This window comes from Electrona antarctica, assembly GCF_951216825.1.
Source record: "Electrona antarctica genome assembly, chromosome: 18".
Classification (NCBI taxonomy): Eukaryota; Metazoa; Chordata; class Actinopteri; order Myctophiformes; family Myctophidae; genus Electrona; species Electrona antarctica.
In genome coordinates, this window is record NC_136799.1 from 15,312,059 (window position 1) to 15,338,970 (window position 26,912).

Below are 26,912 nucleotides of genomic sequence, written 5' to 3' on the forward strand. Positions count from 1 at the left end.
TTAGTGCTGAGCTTGTACATTCGTTTGAAAATTCACAAACATCATCTCACATTATAACACTCAGAACTTTGCAGGTATGTAGCTGACAAATCTTCCACTTGTCTTGACCTGGTTCCTCACTCATAGAATTCATATTTAAAACGCATTATAAACATTATAATGCCTTGACATGTGGGTTGTTCCGGATGCCTTCTAAACTGCTGATGTGAAACCTTTACTGAAGAAGCCTAATTTAGATTGTGGAGTATAGTTCTAACAATAATAGAATAATAGATAATGTTTTACAAGGGTGAATTGCCTACGCCTATTTTTACCACACCTTTCCAACAATGACAGTAGCCTTCAGTAAAGTCTAGCTGAGATCTACTACTATACAGTATACATTGTATATTCGCAACACCTATTAGACACTTCAAATTTGTTAAGAATGGAAGAGGAACAATTCGGTAATGACGAGAAGTAAGAATTATAAAAATTAAAAGGGTAAAAGGCATACAGTGAAAGGGAAACACTCAAATCTCTTCAAATCACTCCAAAAAATACATACAAACAACCTTCAAAAACACACTTTGGATATCATTTAATTCTAATATATACATTTCCTGCTGATTCAGACACATGAAACTGTATAATATTCGGCTATTATTCACAAAAGTGTAATGTGCAATGTCCCAGATGCTTAACCTTTGTTTACAATGGAACCAAGAAAATGGACAGAATGTGGAGAAAGGCAGAGAGAGAGAGACAGAGACAGACAGTCCGACAGAGAGAGAGGGAGACAGAGAGTAGAGGAACATAGTGGAGGAACTTTTGAACCCACTCCATCCTTAAGACTGATGATGCATCATGACACTCCACCCTGGATGAAATGGGCACGTGCGTGCGCATGCACACACAACACACACACACACACACACACACACACACACACACACACACACACACACACACACACACACACACACACACACACACACACACACACCAGAGGAAGAAAGGAAATTACGCAACAATAACAGTTGTCTGCTGTTTGTCTTAAAGGGAAGGATGTGAATAAAAATAAATTAGAGTTGTCTCCTCGAGGTCTTCTAACTGCTGTGTTTTAAAGGGGAGGTAGAGCCTGATATAAATTACAATGCCCAACTACAGGTCTAACGATGCCTAATATGAGCTCATAAACAACCTTGCTACTGAGCCTGAAACAAATCTTAAAAGGGAGGATAGTAAGTAGTAGTAGTCTTAAATGAAAGGATATGAGATTGAATAAATTAATGTGCAATATACACACAGAAAAATAAAGGTACTAACTGGAACTTAAATTAGTTATTCTGTGATGCCATAGACATAAAGATGTTTGGTTCAGCCAAAGTACCGATCAGACCAAGGTTCTCATACTTTGAATGGTATTCTATATACTTAAATTGACCAGTGTCTAGCTGGGATGTATACATGGTTCGCTGCTTTTTTCCCTCTACACCAAATCTCTTCGAAAATAGTCGATCTACAAGCTCACAACCTGTCGTGTTGCAGCTGTGCCTTTTGGTGAATGTTCACCCATTAAGCCAGAAATTGGGATGCTAGGTTCCCTAGAACCATTTGAGGACATAAATATATATAATTAGGAAATAAAATGGTTCTTCTCAGGTGGAACCCTAGTCTTTTAAAGAACCATTTAAGAACAATTAGTATTCGTCTGTGTGTGTGTGTGTGTGACGAGGGTCTTTTATTCATTAGTATGTTTGCCTCAGTCTTGATATTTCTCTGCTTATCTGCAGGATCCAGGCTGGATAAACATTTGTTAAAAATTTGAACAAATGTTTATTTAAGTTGCATCAGTATAAAACGTTGAATTCTGGCCAACAACCTCAAGTTAATATTGTTCATCAAAACCGTTATTAAACTCACAGCAGAATCACCATAGACTGCACAGCATTAAGCTGTGGACAAAGGACTCCTGGTTATAGTGATCAATATTGAATGTGATGAAGGATGGTGAAAGCATGAGGGAATAATGTCGCATCATCAGCATAAAAGACATTGACAGAGTATCGCTAATACGTTCAAATGACAATACAAAATAGATCAAAATCAAAATATATCCATATAAATTTATTTGTTTACATTAAAATAGTTGATTAAGTCTCATTCAAGCCGGAACCAAAACAAAAAGAACATCCTACTGTACAGCGTCAGTAAGCGACCTTTACATTGAGCACATTGGTGGAAACTGATCTGAATAAAGCTGACTGTTCTGCCCAGGTTTCGTACACAGGACAACATGCTTTGGAAATGTCCCATTCACTAATGCCAAGAACACAGGTGTTTAATCACTGATCATAACCCCAGTTTGCACCATGATGATTGATATTCAAGATCTGCCTTGGAGTGTACAAATTAGGGCAGGTCACCATGGACAGGTACATGTATGTAGCCTGTGTGTGTGGGGTTTAGGTTTCAAGCCTCGAAACAGTCACGATTATGTCAAACAATTTATTTTTACAACCAGAATATGGCCATATCTGAATGTGATCCTGTGGTTTGTGATGCCTAATCATTGCTGAGTGTTCTTGTCAATGACTAATCTGTGAAGATCAGTCATTAAGTGCAATGTCAAGGCTTTTCACAGGATTACAATGATTCTACTGTTTTCAAGGATTAAGGGAGAAAATGAAGGGCATAGTCTATAGACTGCGTCTATAGAAATTCCATTAACTACAAACACAGCAACTTTCATTTAAGGCCACTGGGCACTACAACTATACTCCCACAATCCTGCTATATGGCTTTTACCAAAGTAGATCTGTATAAAGTCGGGCATCTGTCTGTGTGCACCAGGAACCGAGCAGAAGAGTTTTCGCACTCCACCACAAGCACTATAAAATATTTCAAACTTTAGGCTTTTCATTTTCTCGTTAACAGCAATGGAAAGCATGACCATCCATTCCCAAAAGGATACACTAGGAACCATACTTTAGTTAAGTTATGGAGACCACTGTTACATAATAAGGCCCACAAATATAACTTCTGTAAAAATAATAATACAGCCTGAGCTAACTCTATTGATAGCTCGGGATTGATCACATATATCACTCTCTTCCAGACAAAAGGCACTGAATTTAAACTGTCCATGTGACCAACTGCAGGATCCTCAAGGAAAGTAACATTCCCATCATAAGACCACCAGGAAGCCTGTCATTTAAAATGATAACTCTGAATCAAACATACTGAAATGACCACGATTGTGATGTTTCTATTATGATTTGATGATTTTACAGCTCCTATGAATTTGTGCATATATAAGGAAAGATGTTTTGTAGATTTGCACGGTTTCTCCAGTTGTAAAGAAAGAAGGTTATAAAAGTTTGTAGTTAAAGTGCCGTTTCATTTTGGCTTGGGTTTGCAGGAACTTGGGACTATGCTGCGTAACACTGTGCGTATACGTAATGTTGCAACGACGGCCTCTACAGGTTGAAACTTTCAACTAGGTTTCACAGATTGCCTCACTTAGCTTCACCCTGATTGTGATGTAATAGTAGCCTACTGTTTTACCTCAGGTGTCAGTGGTTAAACAGGTACTATTACCTCACGATTGGGGTGTGGGCAGGCCTCTGGCCTGCATTGCAAACGTATAACCCAGTTTACTGCCATGGAGTGTAGTTCCTATTTGAAGGGTACATGTCATGACCAGGATTTGGATTTAATCTAAACAGAAATGAAACTTAGAAATGCTATGATGATACACTGTCTATGTCTGTACCAACAATAATATACTGTTGGTGCAGCCAGAAAGCTGTATTGGTCAGGAGTTAGGACAGCAGAACATACATACATACACATTTCAATCTTTTTTTTCTTTTCTCAGTTTTACTACTCTGGTAGTTTGTTACATAGTTTTGGCTTTATATAGCAGAACACACAGGTAAATCCTGAGTGTTCATTTTTAAATGTTTGTACACTAAGTTATGAGTTACAAATGGATAAATGAGCAAATGAATTTACCGTGTATACAGGGAGGATGCTATGGCATCATGTAAGGTCTGAGGCCAAGTGGAAACTGCAGCACACACACAAAAACAAAACAAAGCAGTGATGACTAGGACATCATTTCAGAAAGTTTCTCCCCAAGGGATCATTAGAACAGCCTGAGACAGGAGGAGCACTATCATTACCATTGTCATCTCCTCCTGTTCATCTGCTATGCTAACAGGACAGGGAATGACCTCTGACCTCACTGTATTAAGTCCATGAACCCTTTTTCCTGGTTCATGACTAAGAAGGTGAGGAGGGTTTCTTTCAGATGACCAGAGAACATTATCATGGCATAAAAACTATTAATTGTTTTAGTTTATATACTGTATTATGGATAGATATTACAATTACAATGTGGAGAGACAGGGAAGGTAAAGTAGGGTGTGTGTGTGTGTGTGTGTGTGACACAGGTCACAAATCAACTATAATGTCAAAACTTGCTCCGTCCATGTGGTATGTGCACCAACCGCATGCCACATGGCATCAACAACATGCCGTCACACTAGACTTCTACACTTTCCTGTCCTTCACAGAAAGACAGAGGAAGGCAATGACAGGATTTGACTGAAGGACATGCGGCAACTTGCAGGCGCGTGTGTGTGTGTGTGTGTATTTTTGGGTGTGTGTGCGCAGGCCATGGGCACACAGACAATATAAAAAAATCAGATTGTCCTCAGCAAAGATGGGCACAGGCAACTGGATTTAGAGATAATCCATGATGGGCTCACTGGTGCCGAATATGATTCAACGTACCCTGTAAGCACAGAGCTCACATGTGCTGTGATGTCAATAAATGGTTGATTATTGTTAAGAAAAGATGACCCTCCTACATCACTACCAATTTTTGCCCTGGCATCCTGACATTGAGACAAATACAAATCTTAAGGCAATATTCAGCTTCAGAAGTCAGAAAATATAGTTTGTCATATTTCAGAGATCTGTCAAAATAAACAAAATGCATCAAAATACCTCACTAAACAAAAAAAGAAATAATTAAAATATACACATTTATTCCACATTGATAAGGAATTGGTTAATAGATTCATTCCCATATTCAATGTATTCATGATTTGAAACTAATATACGTAGAGTGAAATTTCTCCTTTACTAATCTAGGGTTGTGCATAACCGAGCCATTTCAGCAACCTCAGGTTGAGAAATTTGCAGAGTGACATACATACATAGTTCATATACACACATAAAAACAAACAGACAACCTCATTACTATAAGTTTGTGTTGCTTTGTAATAAAGACTTCTGACCGGTAAGTAGTCCAAAATATTGTGAAAATATAGCTAGCTGGTTAAATGTGACTTGGTGAATAGTTCATCGTGGTATTCTGGTAAATGTCCCACAACAACTTTTGTTGATGAGTTATGTTTGCTGGCTAGGTATCTAGCTGGCTAGTTAAGTTTTTTTAAATGATGAGTTTGCTGGCAAATTAAAGCATGTAAGATAGAATTGCTTGCTGGGCAGTAGACTAGAATATTAGTGGTGGGGTTCTTGATACATGATAGATGTATCATGTATCAATAAAATAACTGTAACAAAAACACGTTGTGGCTGCTGTTGTGTTTGTTGGACCTTTGTTTCTTTGGTTTAATTAATTGATTGATTTGCTGGCTAGCTAGGCATGCTAACAGGCAAATTAGTTAGCTGTCTGGTTGTCATGGTTGTCATGGTTGTAGAAAACAATAATCGTGAGATTCTTGTTGTGTAACATCAGAATTTTAAACTTTTCTTTATGGATGAGGCATTTTCTTCGCTGGCTGGCTAGGCATGTTAACAAGCACATTAGCATCAGTTAGCTGGGGCCTCCAACCGGCTAGGTAGGTGTCTTGCCTAGTCCTCGTCATGGTTGTAAAGGATGTCGGCAGTGGGGTTCTTGCGGTGCGAAGGGGGAATCAGGTGCATGGGCAGCTCGCTGGGAATCTCATAGCCCTCCAGTTTTACTTTGATGAGGTGCTGAGCGAGAGCAAACTCCTCGTCGTCGAGCATGCCGTCGTGGTCACAGTCCGCCAGCTTCCAGATCTTGCCCAGCACCGTGTTGGGCAGGCGCGAGTTCATCATCTCCTTCTTGGCGTTGACGCCGGTGATCTTTCCGTTGACGGGCATCAGCGTGTAGAAGATCTCGTCGTAGCGATGCTTGTCCCGGCTCACAATCCAGTCCTCCGCGTCTTTCCCGGCACTGATCCCCTCGCCGTAGCCCTGACCGAATGGACCGTCCTGAGAACCCTCAAACGCCCCGCCGGACACCATGGGTGGAGGAGCATTTGACTCTTCCTCTCTGATCATGGCCATGAGGCCAGCAATCTTATTGGCCAACATCTTGTCCACAGACTCTATCAACTTCATCTTCAGAGATGGAAACTTGCTGAAGTCGTAGTGCTGAAGCTGGTCCTAGAGGAGGGAGGGAGAGATTGTTGAATGTACACATCTATGTCACATAATCAGATCATCATTGTTAGTGCGGACGAACCCCACAGGAAGGAAGAACGCACACACACACACACACACACACACACACACACACACACACACACACACACACACACACACACACACACACACACACACACACACACACACACACACACACACACACACACACACACACACACACACACACACACACACACACACACACACACACACACACACACACACACACACACACACACACACACACACACACACACACACACACACAAAGAGCGCTGAACTTTGAAAACAGTAGCTGGATCCACCAGACCCAGTTCAAGAACAGAATTGTGGTCCAAACGGACACTGTGTCCTGCAAGATAATCCCTCTGTGACTTTTGAAACCTCCACAGAGCAGGAGATACGTCTGTGTGTGTGAGAGCGTGATCAAGCAAGTGAATGAATGAGACAGTTTCTTTAAAGGTCATAGGACTAAATGGCTCACCAGGGACCAAACATTCTGTAACATGCAGTCCAATAAGTACACACACACACCCAAACACATGAAGTCATCCTCCCCTTACAGGCCCGAATCTCTAGACACAGTTCAACTAGCACCTGCATGGTGTGTGTGTAGTATCTACTGATGTATCATCTCACACACACACACACACACACACACACACACACACACACACACACACACACACACACACACACACACACACACACACACACACACACACACACACACACACACACACACACACACACACACACACACACACACACACACACACACACACACACACACACACACACACACACACACACACACACACACACACACACACACACACACACACACACACACACCTTCCCCTTACAGGCCTGAATCTCTAGACACAGTTCAACTAGCACCTGCATGGTGTGCGTGTGTGTGTGTGTGTGTGTGACGTGTGTGTCTAGTATCTACTGATGTATCTTCTTATCACAACATGTTGTGAGCTTGTAGATAAGATATTTTGCTGTGTGACACCCACGTGTAATTAGACTCTTGGCTACTCTGTACCTGCATCTTGGCGACACTGGGGAAGTCTCCAGGTGAGATGTGATGTTCTCTCTGGAGGATGGTGTAGATTTCTGGGAGGCGCATGATCAACTCCTCTTTCTTCTTCTCTCTCCCAAATAAAGATGGCATCTCCTTCTTCAGATAGCTGATGATGTATGCATGCACCTGGAAAAGATCATGACAAACGTGATTGGTTGTACAGCTGGGCAACATATATTGATAGTATCGTGATATGAGGCTAGATATCATCTCGGATTATCGTAATATCATAATAATGGCAAGTGTTCCTGGTTTCCAAGGCAGCATTACAGTAAAGTTATGTAATGTCATACCAGACTGTTCCTAGAGCTCTATTCTATTATTTGCCAATAACTAGTTATTATATAGGTCAGGGGTCTTGAACATGTTTCAGGCCAAAGAAGGACCCTTTATCTGATAAAGATACAGAAAGAAACCTCTTATCTCTTATAACTTTAAGACCATCAGCAAAAGCTCAAAATGCGCTGTGAAGCGACACATTTACTACACATCAACACTGAAATAGGTGTGGTTACTCCAACAAGCATGACAACACGTGAATTTGTGAAAGCCATTGAACCTCAGAATGGTCCATAACATCTAACAATTCAGCATATCTTTTGCAACAAATGATTCCCTGAGTAGCAATGCATAGTCAGTGTGTCCACATCCCGTGTGGAGCCACATCCTTTACAAGTACTTAGTCCACTTTTTAAGCCAGCCAAGATTCTTGCACCATCAGTAGACACTACACAACACATTTTTCCAGAGTTCATATCAGATGCGGTAAGCAATGTCCAACAACACAATCGTTTTCAGTTTTTGACGTACTCATAATTCCTAAACATTGTTTTACACATATCACTTGCCGCAAGCAATATTAACCACATGAACTCCAGTTCCCTGTTCAGGGCATGTCGTATTAGGTGAACATTTAGAGACTTTAAGAGAGGTTTAAGTCAAGCACTTTGATGTTGTCTGTTTAAAGCCACGGTAGTTATGGCTCCAGGTGCCACATTTTGAATGTAGTAATGTTCAGCAACTACAGATTAAAGACAATAAATATTTTCATGGAAAACATGAGAATCGTGATCTCAATTCTTGTGGAGGAAAATCGAGATTCACATTTGAGCAAGAATCGTGCAGCACTAGAGGGAAAAGGGAGGGGATAGAGCCCCAGTCCACACAGTACATGGGGTTTAAGTGGTTAAATCCTATGCAATTCTTTATGGCTTTTCTGAATCCGCTTTCCGCTTTCCCCCAAATCAAAGGTTAATTAATGTGTCACCATACGGGGGTATGGCCCCCACCCAAGTAAAAGGAGGGTTAGGAATAAGTAAAATAAGTGAGAGGAAGAGAGAGGAAGGAAACAGAGGGAGGGAAGGAAGAAAGAGGAGGAGAGAGAGACGAGGTGTTACAATGTGCAGTCAGGTCAAAGTACCGCAGTACACATTCCATAGTACATAATCTACAATATATAACACCGACAAGGAAAGGGAGGTTAGACATGGGATGAAACATGGAAAGAACAGAAGAGAGATGGAGGTGGGGGTAGAACAGAGTAGAGTAGTTCAATGGATTGTGAGGAATGTCTCACATGTGGTCAGTAAAGTTTAGCTCCTACTAAGCTACACAGGCAGAGTGAGTGTGTGTGTGTGTGTGTGTGTGTGTGCGTGTGCGTGAGAGAGAGAGCGAGAGAGCGAGAGAGCGAGAGAGAGTGAGTGAGTGAGTGAGTGAATGTCTGTGTGATGGATATATTGCTGTGAATTGATTGATATGTGCATAGTTACAGTGTGTGTGTGTGTATCATACATTCCATTATGAAGCAGGGAGGGTGAGGACTGAGGAGAGAGAAGCTGAGGAAAGTTCAGTCAGGTCAGTCTGGAGAACGCTGGATAAGCTCACATGGTCTCACCGGTGTGTGTGTGTGTGTGTGTGTGTGTTGCCAGATTCCTGTTTGTCTGCCCAGCGAGGGAAACACTGCGGAAGAGATAAGGTCCACTCTCCACAAAGTGTGTGTGTGTGTGTGTGTGTGTGTGTGTGTGTGTGTGTGTGTGTGTGTGTGTGTGTGTGTGTGTGTGTGTGTGTGTGTGTGTGTGCAGTGCCCAGTACAGCCTGTACTTCTAAGAGTTCCCATTGAAACAGCCTATTTTCTATGTTTCTGAATGTAATATTTCTTTGACATTTAGTTGTCTGCTGAACATCTGCCATGCGATCACAATACGTGTCCAATTTCTTATTGGTTCTAGTCCCAGGGATTTGTTCTCCCCTCTGTTCCGGGAGTTCAATTAAAAAAAACAAAAACAATAACAAGCTCTAGCCTCTAAGACAGCTGCAGTCGTTCAAACTTCTCCAGGGAGCTTCACTTCTTTATCTGCCGAAAGACACAGAATCGAAAACAGGATCCAGGCAAGCCGGTTCAGCGAGACATATGTGACTAAATTTGACTGAGGGACTGCCATTGGATTTTTTTGAATTTTCGTTTTTTTCATGCCATATGAAAGCAGGGAATCATAGCTTCAAATTGACATATTGGTTCAGTTTGACCCACCAGTTTTGGAGATATGGCTTATAGAGTAATGTCTTGCAGAAAACAGCGAGTTGAGAAAACAGACTTGTGCTATTAACTCATTTTAAAAAAAAGTTTTCTCCTCTGGTGAAAAGCTGGAATTTGCGCGATGGCAGTCTCTCAGTCAAATCTGGTCACATATGCTGAACCCGACTCAGTACCGAACCCAAACAATAAGAGCTTTTCTGGACCACTTTAAAATCTGGAAAGCGTTCGCGGTCCACCCACCTGACCTAGATTTATATGCCTGGCTTACTACACTAAACACCTTAAATATTTTTCATATCTTAGAAATTGTTCATCTTTCACTCAATAGGGAAAACTCCTGTCGCAGGTTGATGATGTCATTTGCACATGTGTGGTCCAGCCCTATGGATATTGCTAATAAAAAGGTATTTAAAATATTGCAAACATATGAAGTATTAAGTTGTTTTTTATTAGCACATGCATACCATAAATTCCATAGGCTGGTCCACACATGGACATATGACATCCTCAACTTGCGACCGCAGCGGCTCCTATTCCGTGAAAAACATACTATTTCTAGGATAAATAAAATATTTAAGGTGTTTTTCATTTCGTGATTTTAGCTATAAATAGGGCAAGTATAATGTTTTAAGGCATACAAGTCTTTATTAGCCAGGGATCCTTTTAACAATCAATCAAAAACAGATTTTGATAAACACACACACAGTGATGACACATTTTCAAGAATACGTAAAACCAGCACGTCCCCTTAGAATTAGAAGTGCAATATCAAGGACACATGGGACGGAAGCAGCATTACACAATGGAAGGTGGCCACTGCCGTTTGTTGTTGCATAGGGAACTAATGAGGGAATGGAAGTTTCCTGTAGGAAGTACTTCTCTGAAGGAAAAAAACAGCTTCGGAAACAGCACTGGGTGACAGAAAAGAGGCGAGAGTAAATAAGAGCTACCTTCAAAGACTGAGATTTAAAGGAGCATTCAGTGATTTGGAAAAAAAACCCGGTCCACCCGGTAACAAGATGTGCACATGCACACGCTCTACAGTGGGGGAAGTACAACAGACCAATAGCACGTGCACCAATGCCCGCCCCACTCGATCATGATTGGAGGAAGGCCCCTCTCATCCTGATTGGATGAAGGCTTTGCCACCCAAAGCCCAAACCGAAACTAGGGTTTTTTGACCCCAGGGGCTCACTGGGGACAGGGAGGAACTCCTTATATGGTCAGCACACTTTATAGTAGGGAGGATTATCCAAAAAATAAGAAAAATAAGTGATATTTGAATTAAGTGAAATCACTGAATATACCTTTAACTCATTTAGAATACTGAATACTGTAGATACTGAGATGCATCTACTGTACTACCAAAACATTTCCTGGGATTGAACTTTTAAGTACTGAACTGATCACAGACAGACGAGCAGAAATACATTGAAGCCCACGTGGTGTACAGTGTTGTTTTCGTCGACTAAAACCAAGACGAAAAATGTTCGTCGACTACCTTTTTCCACTGAAGAAAACTAAATGGAAACTAAATGAAAACTGTGCTATGATGACTAAAACTAAGACTAAATATACTGACAATTTCGTCAACAAAAATAAAAACTAGACTAAAATGTTAGGAAGGGACTAGTGGACAAGAGATCCAGTACAAGTCATTTTACACTTGGTTGCATGCTGAAAATAGCAGATCTACAAGCTCACAACGCGTCGCGCTGCGACGCGTTGTGAGCTTGTAGATCGGCTATTTTCAGCAAGTGTAAAAACAGTCCTCACGACGGCATCAATGCCCACCAAAATACATTTTAGTCGACTAAATCAACTGTAGATTTAGTCGACTAAAATCTCATGACATTTAGTCGACTAAAACGAGACTAACACTAACACATTCCAGGTGACTAAAATGTGACTAAAACTAAGTAAAAACTATTCAAAAGACTATGACTAAAACTAAAATCCACTGGTGGTGTAGCCATTCAGCCTTATGCTGCGTGACCGTTCAGCCTTGATGGCACAAGCGTAGCAATGTAATGGTGATTTGTGCTGGCAGGTTGCTGTTTGTCCATGAGTGTCCCGAATTTGGCATTGTGTGGCCATGGTTTGATGGCCGGCTCTTGAAATATTTTAAGAGTTTACTTTTTTTCTTTGATACTTATAATGAAGTAACACTGAAAAAAAACTAGTCAACATAAAATAATTGCTGCCGAAATGGTAGATTTTTTTAAAGTAATTTCCAGAGGTACATGTATCTTGGTTCTGTATATTTCTGTACTGATCTGAGACCAGCATGTGGTCTTCCTGAACAGCCAGGCTCAAAACACAGAAATGGGTTTCTGCCACCCGAACTGTGAAATCTGCAGCAGGCCAAAACAAACACAGGAAGACAAACACATCACTCAACTGTTTAACACCACAGGGAGAAGAAGCTAGCACCACGTCTCAACGCCTCTGCTCTGGTTCTGTCGCTTCCTCCACCCAGCATCTTTCTTTCTTTTTTTATACTTTTGGAGGCATTTTTTGTCAATCAAAGAGATTCAGGAAACTGGGAGAGAAAAGAACAGTGACTTGCGGCAAATGATCCGCCGGCCAAGGATTCATTGGGCACTGGAGCCAATGTGATTGTTGCCCTATTGGCTATCAGGTTACCCTGTGCCATTATCTTTCTAGGCTCCCAGTTACTGCCCACGCAGAGTACAAAATACTGATGTTGTCTTACAAGGCAACCAAAGGTATGACAGATATTTTCAAAGCCTGATCCAACCCTACAACCCCTCCGGCTCTCTCAGTTTTGCTAACACAGGGAAGCTGTCAGAACCTTCCCTAAAACATCCGGGACGTGCCAAACTGTAGAACGACCTCCCCATTGCTGTTAGAACTCACTCCCAATCTTCTGCTGTATTCCGAAGACTCATCTCTTCAGACTCAACCTTAGCCCACAGCACGTGCCGTAGCACTTGCCCTAACCTTGACGACCTTGCAGGCTTATGTACTGTAGAGTCTAAATTACATGTTAACCATTATAGTAGACTAATGGCAGGTTCATTTGTTGACCTGGCATCCTATAGTTTCTATAGTTTCAATGATTTTTTTAAATGTATATTATACTGTTTACTTTAGACTGATTAGGTTATTGGTTTACCTACAGTATGATGAGATTACCATCTCTATGCATGTCATGTATTACCTTGTTTTTACCTTGCGTACTGTAAGTCGCTCTGGACTAAATGCCTGCTACTGTCTGCTTTCACTGATCTGCTCCTTGGACTCGTTACTTTTGAATATAGCCGACAACCCATTCTTGCACCAGTTGCGTCAAACAGGTGATGTGTTGAGGCCAAGTCTGTCCATGCGACAGAGGAGACTCCCCCATGTCATCTCTCCTGTCGTATCGCATGTTGACATGGATTTCTAAGCCTACTGGTCGTATGCAACTCAAACCAGCTGTGTCAGCTGAAGGTGCCTCGTTAAATATAGCAAAAACACCTGATGTACTTGTAGATCTGCTATTTTTACTTACAATTACACAATGTCCCCCTATAATAACACGCATAAAACAGGGATGCCAGGTTGTTAAGTGGCCTTCTCTCTCTCTCTCTCACCTTGGCCAGACGGGCTCTCTTGATGAGGTCGTTGAGTTTTCGGAGCGCTGCATTGCGAGGAAGGCCCTGGATGTCTTTGAACAGGTCCTGGGTTTCTGCTTCAAAAAGACGCCTGAGGAGGAAGAAGATAAGGAAGGGGAGGAGGCTTAGCAGGGTTAACATACAGATTCATTCTTGAAAGAATGAGCAGGCAGTCTGTTTTCAGAGAAGCTGTCATGCTGCGTTCACGCTAGCAGCGACAACAGGCTAAAAGTCATTTTCAATGGAATTCAGCAACATGAAGCTACAAACGATGTTGCTACATGGTGGGCGTGATGTGCTACAAATAAAAAGTTGAGATGGCTTGATCTCTTTTAGCACTCCAATGATGCAGTGAAGTGTCAATCAATCATATGTTTTGTTCCATGTCCACGCCTCTCTTCTCTCCCCAAGATTCCTGCTTTGTCCCGTAAATGGAATAAAAAACACATTATTGCTAGTAATCAGATCCCTGTGCTATTTAGTTACTTCAACAGCGACTGAACTGTGAACGCACATAGCATCAGAGGTATCTCTGGGGGCGTAGCCTCAGAAAGAATGAATAAATGAAGTTAGCTTTGTTTTCTACTACTCTGGTAGACATTGGTGCTTTATCAATGAATGAGGATGGTTATTATACCGTAGGTTTATTATAAGGTAGGTTAGTAGGTAAGAGGTGCGTAGTTTAATAGACATATTAGATTATGAAGTAGGTTAGTAGGAAGGTAGGTTGATGGGTAGGTTAGTAGGTACATCAGTTATAACAGGTAAGTTGTAGGTTAACCCATTTTGACCTGGGAATGATTCTACAAATGTCTTCTAAATCCTAACAGTTTTCTGAAAAAGCTATGTTTCTGTGTCAGTCGTTCTTCGATTTTTCAAAAATAGCAGACCTACAAGCTTGTAGCGCGCCACTCGGTGGAGCGCTATGAGCTTGTAGATCTGCTATTTTTCAATAGCTAAAGCATAACATAATGCTAACACCAAAAGGGGTTCCCGCCCAAAATGGGTTAATGAATAGGTAAATAGATAGGTCGGATAGCCTACCTGTTTTCCTGTACCTGTAGGGGTTTGCCCCAGAAGGAACCCAGGTAAACTCTGCACACCTCAGGTGTGTTAATCACTTTCCCCAAAGACCACATGAGGGCGCCGTACACACGCATCAGCTGCTGGGTATCCACCTGACACAGGTGTGGAAGAGGAGGGGAGTCATATCAGGTTCATAGTACCATAGAGGTTCATACTGGTCCTGGCAGTTATGTGTGACAGGGACACGTCATGTACTGGTCCTCTAACCGTCATGAACTTTGTTTTTGTATGAAGTCACAAACCAATATAATAAATAGCATGATCATAATAATCACAATTAGGGATGTCCCGATCACATTTTTTTAATTCTGATTATTTTATTTTGAGTATCTGGTGAATGGCGATACCGATACAATATACAAAATTACAGACAATATCCAGTCTAATATTAGGGATGTCCCAATCACGTTTTTTTGCTTCCGATCAGATCATTTGAAAATGACGTGATCCGCCCCGATTTCCGATCACGTGATTGGATTGGGACAACCCTAATCATAATCATCATAATATGTTGTTGTGGTCTTTTCTATTACAGTGTGTAGTAGTAGTCCACAACACTTGAACTTTAAACAAAATACATTCTAATTTCTACTGTATGCTATCCTACCTGGTCAGCCTTGTTGAGGACAACACGGATCTTATCGTCTTGTCCTCTGAAGGCCTTGATGGCATCAGAGAACTCATCAGAGATGTCCAGTTTATGAGCATCAAACAGCAGAATGATCCGGTCCACCCGCTCCCCGAACCAACGCAACACCTCGCAGAAATCATAACCTGGAATGGTGAGAGAGAGAGAGAGGGGCTGTTAGCTTTATCGTTTTTTTGTAAAAAATATTTAGTTTATTCACACAAGTCTACAGATAAGTTAGTCTATTAGGCTGTGTCCACCATTTTTTCCCAGTTGAAAAGACAAGGTGCTCCCCTAAAAACACTACTAAACGCCCACGAGTAGAAACTAGTTCAACAGTCAGCATCCAGAAAAAGAAACTGTGTGTGGCAGTTCAAAAACGACTCAGAGTACCACTTCACGCTGCTGGTGTTTCCAGCTCTACCACTGAAAACAATTCAAAACATGCGCTGTGCTCAACAACAAAAAAAAGCCTTGGCGGGCATAACCACTAATTCTAATAATACTTGGCTGTGATTCAGGGCGGAAGAGAGAGGTTTCCTGTGCTTTCCTCAAGAGTTCTGGTGGAAGACACTGACTGAATGGGTGAAATGTAATGCGCTTTGGATAAAGAAAGACACTATCAGATCAGATCATTTCAATATAATATTAGAAATACCCCTTCCAAATTGTTTAGGTTTAGAACTGAATGAAATACATCTGTCCGTAATGTTACCCAATAACAATGTGACAGGAAGCAGAACAACTGTACCTGCTCTCACTTCTCCTTCTAGTTACACAACTCAAAGCAAGCAGAGAGAGATCACACCACACAGTATACACTACAACCTTGAGTTACTTACACCTGTATATGGCTGCTCCTTCCCTCTTTTTTTAAAGATTTGTTTTTGGCTTTTTGCCTTTATTGATAGTTATTAGTGAAGACAGACAGGAAAGTGGGAGGGAGAGAAGGGGGGAGACATGCAGCAAAGGTCCTCATGAACGGGACTCGAACATGTGACGCGCTGTCTGTCATATGTGGCATGCGCCTGGACCACTTGGCCAGTGGGCACCCCCACCCCTCCCCTCATTTTAACACACAAGTAAAGCTAGCTAAACCCCACTGTCAGTGTCTGGCCATAAGAACAGAAATATTTGCAGTGCAGACCGCCTGTATAAACAGGCTCTGTATAGAAAAAAAACACCCAGACAGAGGGTGATTGGTTCCCAAGGGCGTGGTGCTGTTTCTGTCAGACTTTCACTGAAAGTCTGTGCTTAGCCCACATCAATGTGATGACATCACACACACCACCTATATATGGAACACACCATGCAAGCCACAATAAGAACACACAACCACAACAAAATAACACACCCCCATAGGCACAAACTATCATGCTATAATTAAAGACATAAAACATACACTCACGCAAGCAACGATGCACACACGCACAAACAAAAGATTTCTCTGCATACTAGCAGTTCAGAGAACAGAATAAACAGTGAGTGGAAATGAAGCCAACAGGATGGTATGGAGGATACAAGACAGCCACTCAGTTCTATCAAACTGACTGACTGATTTCAGCAGCAGTGTATGACTGTATGTGCATCTACAGTATCACACACATACAGGCCCCTTTTCCACCAGAAGAACTTTGATCTAGAACTGGTTCCGTTCTTTATTTTTTATGATGGTTTATATCACATCTGCATCTTCCAACCTGAATATGGTGAAAGTTAAACTTTGGTTCCCACTTTAGGGCAAGAAAAAAAAAAATTGGTTCCACTTCCGAACCAACTGTTAGGAACCAATTAATTGGTTAAAAATTCAACCCCGGGGGAAAAGGGGCCACAGTACATGCATACATGCAGGCCCAGGTGAGCACCATTTCAACCTGCTATGGAAAGATGACTACTCTATAGTCGTGGCATTGTAGACTCCCTTCGTGAATTATTCATGAAGGACTCAAGGGAGTCTAACGCAAGAAGGACTGATGGGCGGGACCTCGGATCGGGTTACAGCATAGGTGTTGAGTGTCGCCAGTTCACAGCTCTGTTCTCCCTGGGGAAGGCGGGGCGTGGCCTATGAACAGTAAGTACAGTCTGTCACATTGAGCCAAGAAATTTAACCTTGCTAAAGTTCCGACTGAATGACTGGATTACAATCTCTGTTCTAAGGACTCGTCCCCCTAATCATATGTTCTAACATCTTAGGAACATTTTCACACTGTCCTATCTAATATACATTTGAAAACATGTACGCAATCCAGGAAAAGGGAACCAAAGTCAACAGCTACTACGTCACTGACACGCGGGGTGCCGAAGCCGAAGCAGGCGCAACACACACTGCAACAACACACTACGACGTCACAGACTTACCCTCCGCGTCGATCCATGCCTATCTCCTCATGTCGCGCCGCACGCCCACACTCAACACCACCCGCGTAAAAATTGTCATTGCACTGCCACTAAAGCCGCCTCCCGTCCACACTCGCAAACAATATCAATATCAATAATAAACACAAACACGCCACAAGCACCGACACCCCCGCCTAATTTGTTGCCACGTCTATGAAAACAAGCACAGAAAAAATGCCATTGAACACGCTACTTACACACACTACCACTCGCTTACAATACGCGGACCTGGCAACACTACATTCCCTCTCCCATTTGCTCAAAGCCCACCACGTGACCCACACACACACATACCAAAAGTAGAAGAACTACACACCGCACACACTGACTCTAACTTGGACAGTTACAATAATGCTAACACGACCGCGTCGACACCTGGCGTGGTACAAGCGGGACAAACCGAGGCGCATATATGGATACGAACAACAACACCAACACTACACGCACACGCGCGCGCTGCAACAACAAACAGCTACGTACAGTGTGTGTGTGCGTGCGTGCGTGCGTGCGTGCGCGCGCAGGGGGGATTTTGGATCGCCTCGCGATGCAGCGCAAATGGCACTACACTACACAGGGCTCGACAGTGCGACTAGGTACTCGCATTTGCGACTTAAAATATCACCGTGCGAGTTGTAACATTCACTTTGTAGCACCGCTGCGACTACACAATCCGATCTTTAAAGCTAAAAGTTGCGCAGTTTACATCCAAAAGAATGTGTCACTCTCTCGGTTCTGCACCGCTGCTGGAGAAGTATAGCACTGTCGAAGGCAGCGCAACTAATCCCCCCCCCCCACACACACCCCAGAGAGGGAGGAGAGAGAAGAGAGCGAGAGAGAGAGAGAGCACACACGTCTTCACCCCAGCGAGGGAGGGAGACAGAGAGAAAGGGAGAGAGATAGAGAAAGACAGAGCTTTCCAGTCCTTACATTTTTTCTCAAATTGTTTTCTTAGCTTTGTGACTGACCAATGAGAAGCAGATTGTATTGTCTGCAAAGGAACTATGTGTCTGTCACAAATAAAAGTTCTGTCCTGCAAGCCCATGTCATGTCAACACAGACAAGGCAGCTGTGCGCGCGGTGAGTCCTGCAAATTATATTGCGTCCGAAACGGTTGAGAAATGACAGAGTTACCGTGTGGGGGTCCCTCTACTGTACCCTCTACTGTACTGTACTGTCACTGTACTATACTGGCATACCCAAAATCACCATATATACAATTAATATGTGCGTGTGTGTGGTAGGTTGCGCACAGGTGGTGAAAAACAACCATGCTGTTTTCGTGCTCAGACGCACCCAGCCAGCCAGCCACCCAGCCAGCCAGCCAGCCAGCCAGCCACCCACCCACACAGTCACTTAAGGAAGTGGTTGCACCACTTAAAAATATAATATCACGATTATTTTTCAAGCAGTATCAGTAAGCAGTAAGCACGATCCACGATATTATCACAATTCTTTTTCATGTTGGTTTTTATTGTTATTTTTAGTGCTGCACAATAACTAGATTCAGAGTCAGACGATCTCATTTCTAAATTTGAGCAAGAATCGTGCAGCACTGGTTGGCTGGCCAATTCATTTTAGTTACTCATATGTTTTACAAGAGAGAGAATTTAAGAGGTTTAAGTTCAGCACTTTCAATTCCATTTAAAGCCACTCCCGGCTCCAGGTGCCACATTTTGAATGTAGTAATGTTCTTTCTTGTGGAGGAAAATCGTGATTCACATTTTGAGCAAGAATTATGCAGCACTAATTAATTTTCAAGTTACTTAACAGTACAACCACCTACATAACAAAAACGGAGTAACAGACCATTTAGACCAAGATATGGTGATGAATATCGTCAAGACAATCACGATACAATCTCCAGGTTCAAGATATGATTTGCAGTTCTAAGATATATAACTGCAAATCATAGAATGTGCATTCACACAAGCATATCATGGAGACATTGTATCGTCTCAACTATATTTATCGCAATATCGCCCACCCATAGCTGGGTAAAGCAGTGGTTCAAAAATTGACATAAATTAGCCTGTGGACCCCCATTTGAAGAGATATGCCAGGGACCCCCATAAGAGAAGATGTTTATGGCTCTAGCAGTGATTCTCAACCCATTTAATTTCAAGGACCCCCAGTTTGACATGCATTAGTCTACGGACCCCCATTTAATGGCATTTCTATCTCTGGGACCCCCCCCCCCCCCCCCCAATTTATTTTGTAAAATCAATAATGATTAACTCCGAGAGTGTACAAATGGAACCATTTGATGCCATTTGTACACTCTCTGAGTTACAGACCCATAAGGGTCCATTTGGTTCCTAACTATCATTTAGCCGAGGACCCCCTGGAACTCCCTCAAGGATCCCTGGGGGTCCCCAGACCCCACTTTGGGAACCACAGGGTTAAAGAATAGAACAATTCCAGGTAGAAACACACCAAGGAGGGTGTTGTTCTGTAACCACTAACCACAAGGTCACACATTCAACAACAGTCATATCATATATTCTGTCACTGAACCCTACCTGCTCACTCATTGTGTATCTGTCAGAAATGTCAAATGAAATGGTCCCCTTAAGTACAGCAGCTACAATCCTGCAGGCTCATATTAAAGAAATAACTCACGTTTCCATTCTGTGGAGTAAAATCACTATCGGCTATTCCATCTCCAGTCTTCCTGACTCAGGATCAGCTCATTATTCCGAGACCGCTGATTATTTCATAGCCATTTCCTTCTTACAAAAGGAAACGCCACGGTTCAAACAATAATACTTCCTGTTGCCATGACCTCAGCTACTACAGTAGGACTCTGGACTGGAACAAAAACACACAGTACACATAGCCTCTAGTTCCCATACACCCTGCCCATGTCCACTTTTCTCCGAGTTCCATGTATAGGTGCTAAATAAAGACTTAGTTATTGTGAGCTTAAACCATCGCTGTGGATGTAGCATTGTTGATGATGTCCATCTATCTTCAACCTATCCGGAGCCGGTTCGTGGGAGCAACAGTTCCAGCAGAGAGCACCAGACTTCCCTTTCCCGGGCATGCTGGGGGATCCCAGGGCGTTCCAAAGCCAGCGTGGAGATGTAGTCCACCCATCTGGTCCTTGGCCTGCCCCGGGGCCTCCTCCCCAGCGGCACTTGGCCTGCCCCGGGGCCTCCTCCCCAGCGGGACGTGCACAGATGACCTCCCTAGGGAGACACTCAGGGAGCATCCATACTAGATGCCTGAACCACCTTAACTGGCTCCTTTCCATTATAGCTCTACTCCGAGTCTCTGCCAGGTGACTGAACTTCTCAACCAATGCCTAAGGGATACACCAAACACCTTCCCGTGAAATCCCATTTCAGCTGCTTGCATCACGATCTTATTCTTTTGGTTATAACTCATTACCCACATTCATGACCATAGATAAGAGTAAGAATGAAGATTGACCGCTATATTGAGAGCTTTGACTTCTTTCTCAGTTCTCTTTTTGTCACAACAGTGCAGTACATCAACTGCAATATACCGCTCCTGCTGATTGAAGTCAAATATGCAATATTCCGTTGACAATGTGCAGAAGTTTGCAGAACTTCACATTAGAATCCATGAATGTTGTAATCCATGAAAGAGTTATCGACTATGCCTTCTCTGTACCACAATGCAGTGCACATAAGGTTCTCGTTGGCGAGACATACCGTAGATTTACAGTCAATTACAAAGTTGCAGACTGCAGAACAAATACAATGGAAGTGGAACATCCAAATATGTTCCGTCATGATTGGTTGGGTTACTCCACGATTGCGCCGTGGTCCACAGGCACATTGATGAGTTGAAACTCTGCCTGGAGTTCTTTGGCCAGCCAGTGACAGAATACATCACTGGGTGGTGGTAGGGCTGCTACAGCGATACAGAGAACAGTGGCAGCCAAGTATTGCAGACATTGCCAACCCTATGACTAATAAGTGGAAATCAGTTGAAAGGAAACAAATGTACTGTATGTGTACTGGACAGTGGACAGAAAATGGCTTTACATCAGGGATATCACACAAAATGTTGTAATTTCTGCACAGTAAAGTGAGAGAAAGAAAGAAACACAATGACATCGTTTGCAGTGATGTCATACTTTAGAGAGGTCATTGGGTCCATCTGCAGACCAGAGACTGGGAACACACGCGCGCACACACACACACACACACACACACACACACACACACACACACACACACACACACACACACACACACACACACACACACACACACACACACACACACACACACACACACACACACACACACACACACACACACACACACACACACACACACACACACACACACACACACACACACACACACACACACACACACACACACACACACACGTTGCTACATGTATTCACCCTCGAGGACCCCCTCGAAAACGAGATGATGCATCTCAGGGGGATTATCCTCTAAATACAAAGCAGGAAAAACCTCAAGACTTTAGCCAATCTTTCAGTCAGCCAACCAATCAGAAACTACATCAGTCACTCACTCACTCAGCCATCCAACCAGTCAGTCAGCCAATCAGTAAGTCAGTCAGTCATCAAGCCAGTCAGTCAGTAAATTAGATGGCAAGTCAGTCGATGTGACTTGGTTGGACTGCTGAGTGTTTTCAGGAGGAATTCATCCTCAGCTGAACTAAACACTTCCAGATGGAGGAACGCCCTCCACACCTCCCTCTATCCGCCAATCCCTCCATCATCAACCCTCCTCAGCTTCAGGCTTCTAGTGTTCCTTCAGAATCTAGCCTCCATTGTTCCCTATCCATCCTTTTTCTGTGCTTCCATCACTCAAGTATCCTTAAAGATGGAGTGTTTCTTTTCCACCATAAAACATGATCATCAGGTCTTATTGTTATATAAGGAGGAATAATTTTTTCAAAAAAAGTGTACAGTATTTGTTCAAATGTTGTTTTTATGTGGGCACCCCCACCAGTTCATTAAGTATGCCTGGTTTGCCTGGTGGGTGGTGATGGGTGGTGATCCACCTGAACTGAAGCCGCACCCACAGCTGTAGTTGTATGATAAAGGGGGAGGGGTTAGGGGAGGGGCTGATAGTGTGGCGTCACTATATTACTGTTTATTTCATTGGCCCGTTTGACTGTCAAGGGTTCAGCCTCCAGGAAGAAACCCTAAATACAAAGTTAATACACCATTGCACATAAAAACGACTCCAGGGTGTCTAATGAAGTACTGTCACCTCATAGACACATGAAAAACTGTTGTGGCACTCCATCTTTAATCCACCCCAACATCATTTGTTGTAAGCTTCATTCCTCCCTCCAATCCATCCCTGTAATGTCAGCTGCTATAGCCTCTCCATTTAATCTCGTCTTTTATCTGATGTTCTTATCCAGGGATTCACTGAGTGAACAAATGGTTGGTTGTTGAGTGCCTTTTTCAATGGCACTTAGGCAGGATTATTGGCTGTTAATAAGACTGTTAATAAGAGTTGACTCTCATCAGGCTTGAAGCTATTAACCTAAGACCTTCATGCTTAAAGGACCACACAGACGAGCTCGCATTTTGCAAGTCATGGAGTAATCCAGTTCAAAGTGGTACTGAAATAGACTGGACTGGTTTCACTGGTTTAAATGTGCTCAAATCAATCCACATTAAGACAACCTCCCTGGCCTCGGAAACCTAGACGTTTTTATTTCCAGGGAGGAAACAAAAATCACACCTGTGTGAAGTGAGTGGTGCAACTCTGTGTTGGGAGTTCCAGACCTACAGGAACGCACCCAGGGTGCCGGGCCGGTTCCGGCGTGCCGCCCCGCGTCCGAAACGGTTGAGGAATTACAGAGTTACCGTGTGGGGGTCCCTGTACTGTACTGTCACTGTACTGTACTGGCACACCCGAAATCATCATATATACAGTTAATATTATACGACTAAATTGGGGAGAAAAAGGGGGTAAAGAATTGAATGCCACAGACAAAAAAACAGTCTTAAGTCCACACTATTGATCCATAATGTATAAATGATAGATAAGGGTTCAGGACAACGAGGCCTTTTCGTGGAGGGGTCAGAATGAAATTTGGACTTAGACTGTTTTTCGTCTGTGGTACTCAATTATTGTACATGCAATATCTAAAAAATAAAGCCATTAACGGAACAATGGTCTGTTTATGTATGATATACTGTATATAGCCAGAGCTATGAATAGACCATGACATGTATTGAATTGGTATGGTCCTTTAAACTAAGCAAAGGCCACACACACAGTCTCACAGTCTCACAGTCAGTACAGAAGCACTGTGTTCCTCAGAATTACTTTGTCTTACAGGTTTATTTTCAGCTGCTCGTTTCATCTGTCTGACTCTGTTCACACTGGGACATACCCAGGTGTGGGTCACACTACTGTAATGACTGGACCTGCCTGGACACATTTGACACAGATTCATTATTAATTAGCAACCATGTTGTAGTAAACCTGTGTCATGTACACAACACTCTCCAGATGCACTTCCATCAAGTGCAACATTGTAATAATCTTCCATTTCAAGATTGATGTCCTTACAGTGAGTCAACCAATAAGACTTAATAAATTGCACAATGACATCCTAGATCAGCAACGTTACAATTAACCAGCAGTAAGGAGCAAAATCATCAATCATACCTGTAGCAACATTACATTACAATACAAAACATTACAAAACAGAAACAGAAAGGATTACACAGAGATGCTTTCACATCCCCTTTAAACACAGAGGAGAGGACAGAGAGCAGAGGAGGGAGGGCGAGATGAACAAACATGCGCGTGCCGTGTGTACACACGGGACCTCTCAGCTTTTCTGCTGACTGACCGTCTCTCCAACACCGTCTCCCTCTCAGCTTCCCCACTGTCTGTATCTCCTACACCGTCTCCCTCTCAGCTTCCCCACTGTCTGTATCTCCTACACCGTCTCCCTCTCAGCTTCCCCACTGTCTGTATCTCCTACACCGTCTCCCTCTCAGCTTCCCCACTGTCTGTATCTCCTACACCGTCTCCCTCTCAGCTTCCCCACTGTCTGTATCTCCAACACCGTCTCCCTCTTAGCTCTCCTACTGTCTGTATCTCCAACACCGTCTCCCTCTTAGCTCTCCTACTGTCTGTATCTCCTACACCGTCTCCCTCTTAGCTCTCCTACTGTCTGTATCTCCTACACCGTCTCCCTCTCAGCTTCCCCACTGTCTGTATCTCCTACACCGTCTCCCTTTCAGCTTCCCCACTGTCTGTATCTCCAACACCGTCTCCCTTTCAGCTTCCCCACTGTCTGTATCTCCTACACCATCTCCCTCTCAGCTTCCCCACTGTCTGTATCTCCTACACCGTCTCCCTCTCAGCTTCCCCACTGTCTGTATCTCCTACACCGTCTCCCTCTCAGCTTCCCCACTGTCTGTATCTCCTACACCATCTCCCTCTCAGCTTCCCCACTGTCTGTATCTCCTACACCGTCTCCCTCTCAGCTTCCCCACTGTCTGTATCTCCTACACCGTCTCCCTCTCAGCTTCCCCACTGTCTTATCTCCTACACCGTCTCCCTCTCAGCTTCCCCACTGTCTGTATCTCCTACACCGTCTCCCTCTCAGCTTCCCCACTGTCTGTATCTCCTACACCATCTCCCTCTCAGCTTCCCCACTGTCTGTATCTCCTACACCGTCTCCCTCTCAGCTTCCCCACTGTCTGTATCTCCTACACAGTCTCCCTCTCAGCTTCCCCACTGTCTGTATCTCCTACACCGTCTCCCTCTTAGCTCTCCTACTGTCTGTATCTCTAACACCGTCTCCCTCTCAGCTTCCCCACCGTCTGTATCTCCTACACCGTCTCCCTCTCAGCTTCCCCACTGTCTGTATCTCCTACACCGTCTCCCTCTTAGCTCTCCTACTGTCTGTCACTTCTACAACGGACGGGCACAATAATTCATACAAACCTCTACTGATGCGTTGCTTCTCTCCAGACAGGATACCAGGTGTGTCAATGATGCTGATACTCTGAAGAACCTGATTGGGCATCTGGGAACAGATGAACCTACACACATACACATGCACACACGCACGCACAATGAATACACAATGCACAATGCAGTCAATGCAAAGGCATGATGAAATGTATTTGATAGATAACAGATTATCTCTGAGATATAAACAATACTCATAAATCAAATTGTGAAACATCTATCGTCTGACGAAATTCTTCTGTAATCATGCAACATTAACAGCTGTCATCACAGAGAGAGAGCTAACTTGAAGATAGCTTTGGGCGGAGGAGGTGTAATTGTCTTTTTTATCAGCACTTAAACCCCAGCATCCATATTAGGGGGAAATCTTTCACAGAAAATAGCAGATCGACAAGCTCACAACGCGTTGTGAGCTTGTGGTTAAAGATGTGGGGAATGAGGGGTCCATTATGTAATTTAATTCTAGAGAATGTGTCCTCCAATCCAGTGTTAGAAAGCATAATTCAGCAATACACCTCCACAACATACAAACATTTACAATAGTGACAGAGGTGGAGTGAGACAGAAAGGTTCCTTCCATTCAAACGTAGAAGAAACAAACATACATGATGAAATGATCTAGTTACGGTAAAGCACTATTCTCTCCAGCACTGGTCTAAATAAAGAACATATTTCTACTTTGAAGACAAACAGAGCTCCACCTTAAATGTGTACATCACTTAGTGCCACTGTAGCTGCTATAAATGTAACTTGACCTCTGGAGCAAAGCAGGGCCTGGTAAATTGGCAAATGGGAACAAACACACTCCAAACTGACATGTGGTGTGACGCACAAACACTTCCCCCCCGGAAACAATAACTTATTGTAGAAGCAGGTTCCTCCTTTGTACAGGACAAACCTGGATTCCTGGGTAAGGAATGTCTGTGGTCTGCACACGCACACGTGTTTGTGCGTGTCACACACACACACACACACACACACACACACACACACACACACACACACACACACACACACACACACACACACACACACACACACACACACACACACACACACACACACACACACACACACACACACACACACACACACACACACACACACACACACACACACA

The 26,912-nt window shown here is 43.1% G+C and overlaps 1 protein-coding gene across 1 annotated transcript in view; it reads right to left on the bottom strand.

The window, feature by feature from the left end:
* Positions 1-2,088: 2,088 nt before the first annotated feature.
* ehd4 (EH-domain containing 4) overlaps positions 2,089-26,912 on the bottom strand; it is a 35,247-nt gene continuing 10,423 nt past the window's right edge. Inside the window, exons 3-8 of the mRNA XM_079527158.1 lie at positions 25,766-25,863; positions 15,411-15,577; positions 14,762-14,895; positions 13,697-13,808; positions 7,523-7,687; positions 2,089-6,429 (exon numbers count right to left, since the gene is read on the bottom strand). Coding sequence (XP_079383284.1) covers positions 5,872-6,429; positions 7,523-7,687; positions 13,697-13,808; positions 14,762-14,895; positions 15,411-15,577; positions 25,766-25,863 — 1,234 coding nt within the window. The 3' untranslated portion in view covers positions 2,089-5,871. The remainder of the gene's footprint in view (positions 6,430-7,522; positions 7,688-13,696; positions 13,809-14,761; positions 14,896-15,410; positions 15,578-25,765; positions 25,864-26,912) is intronic.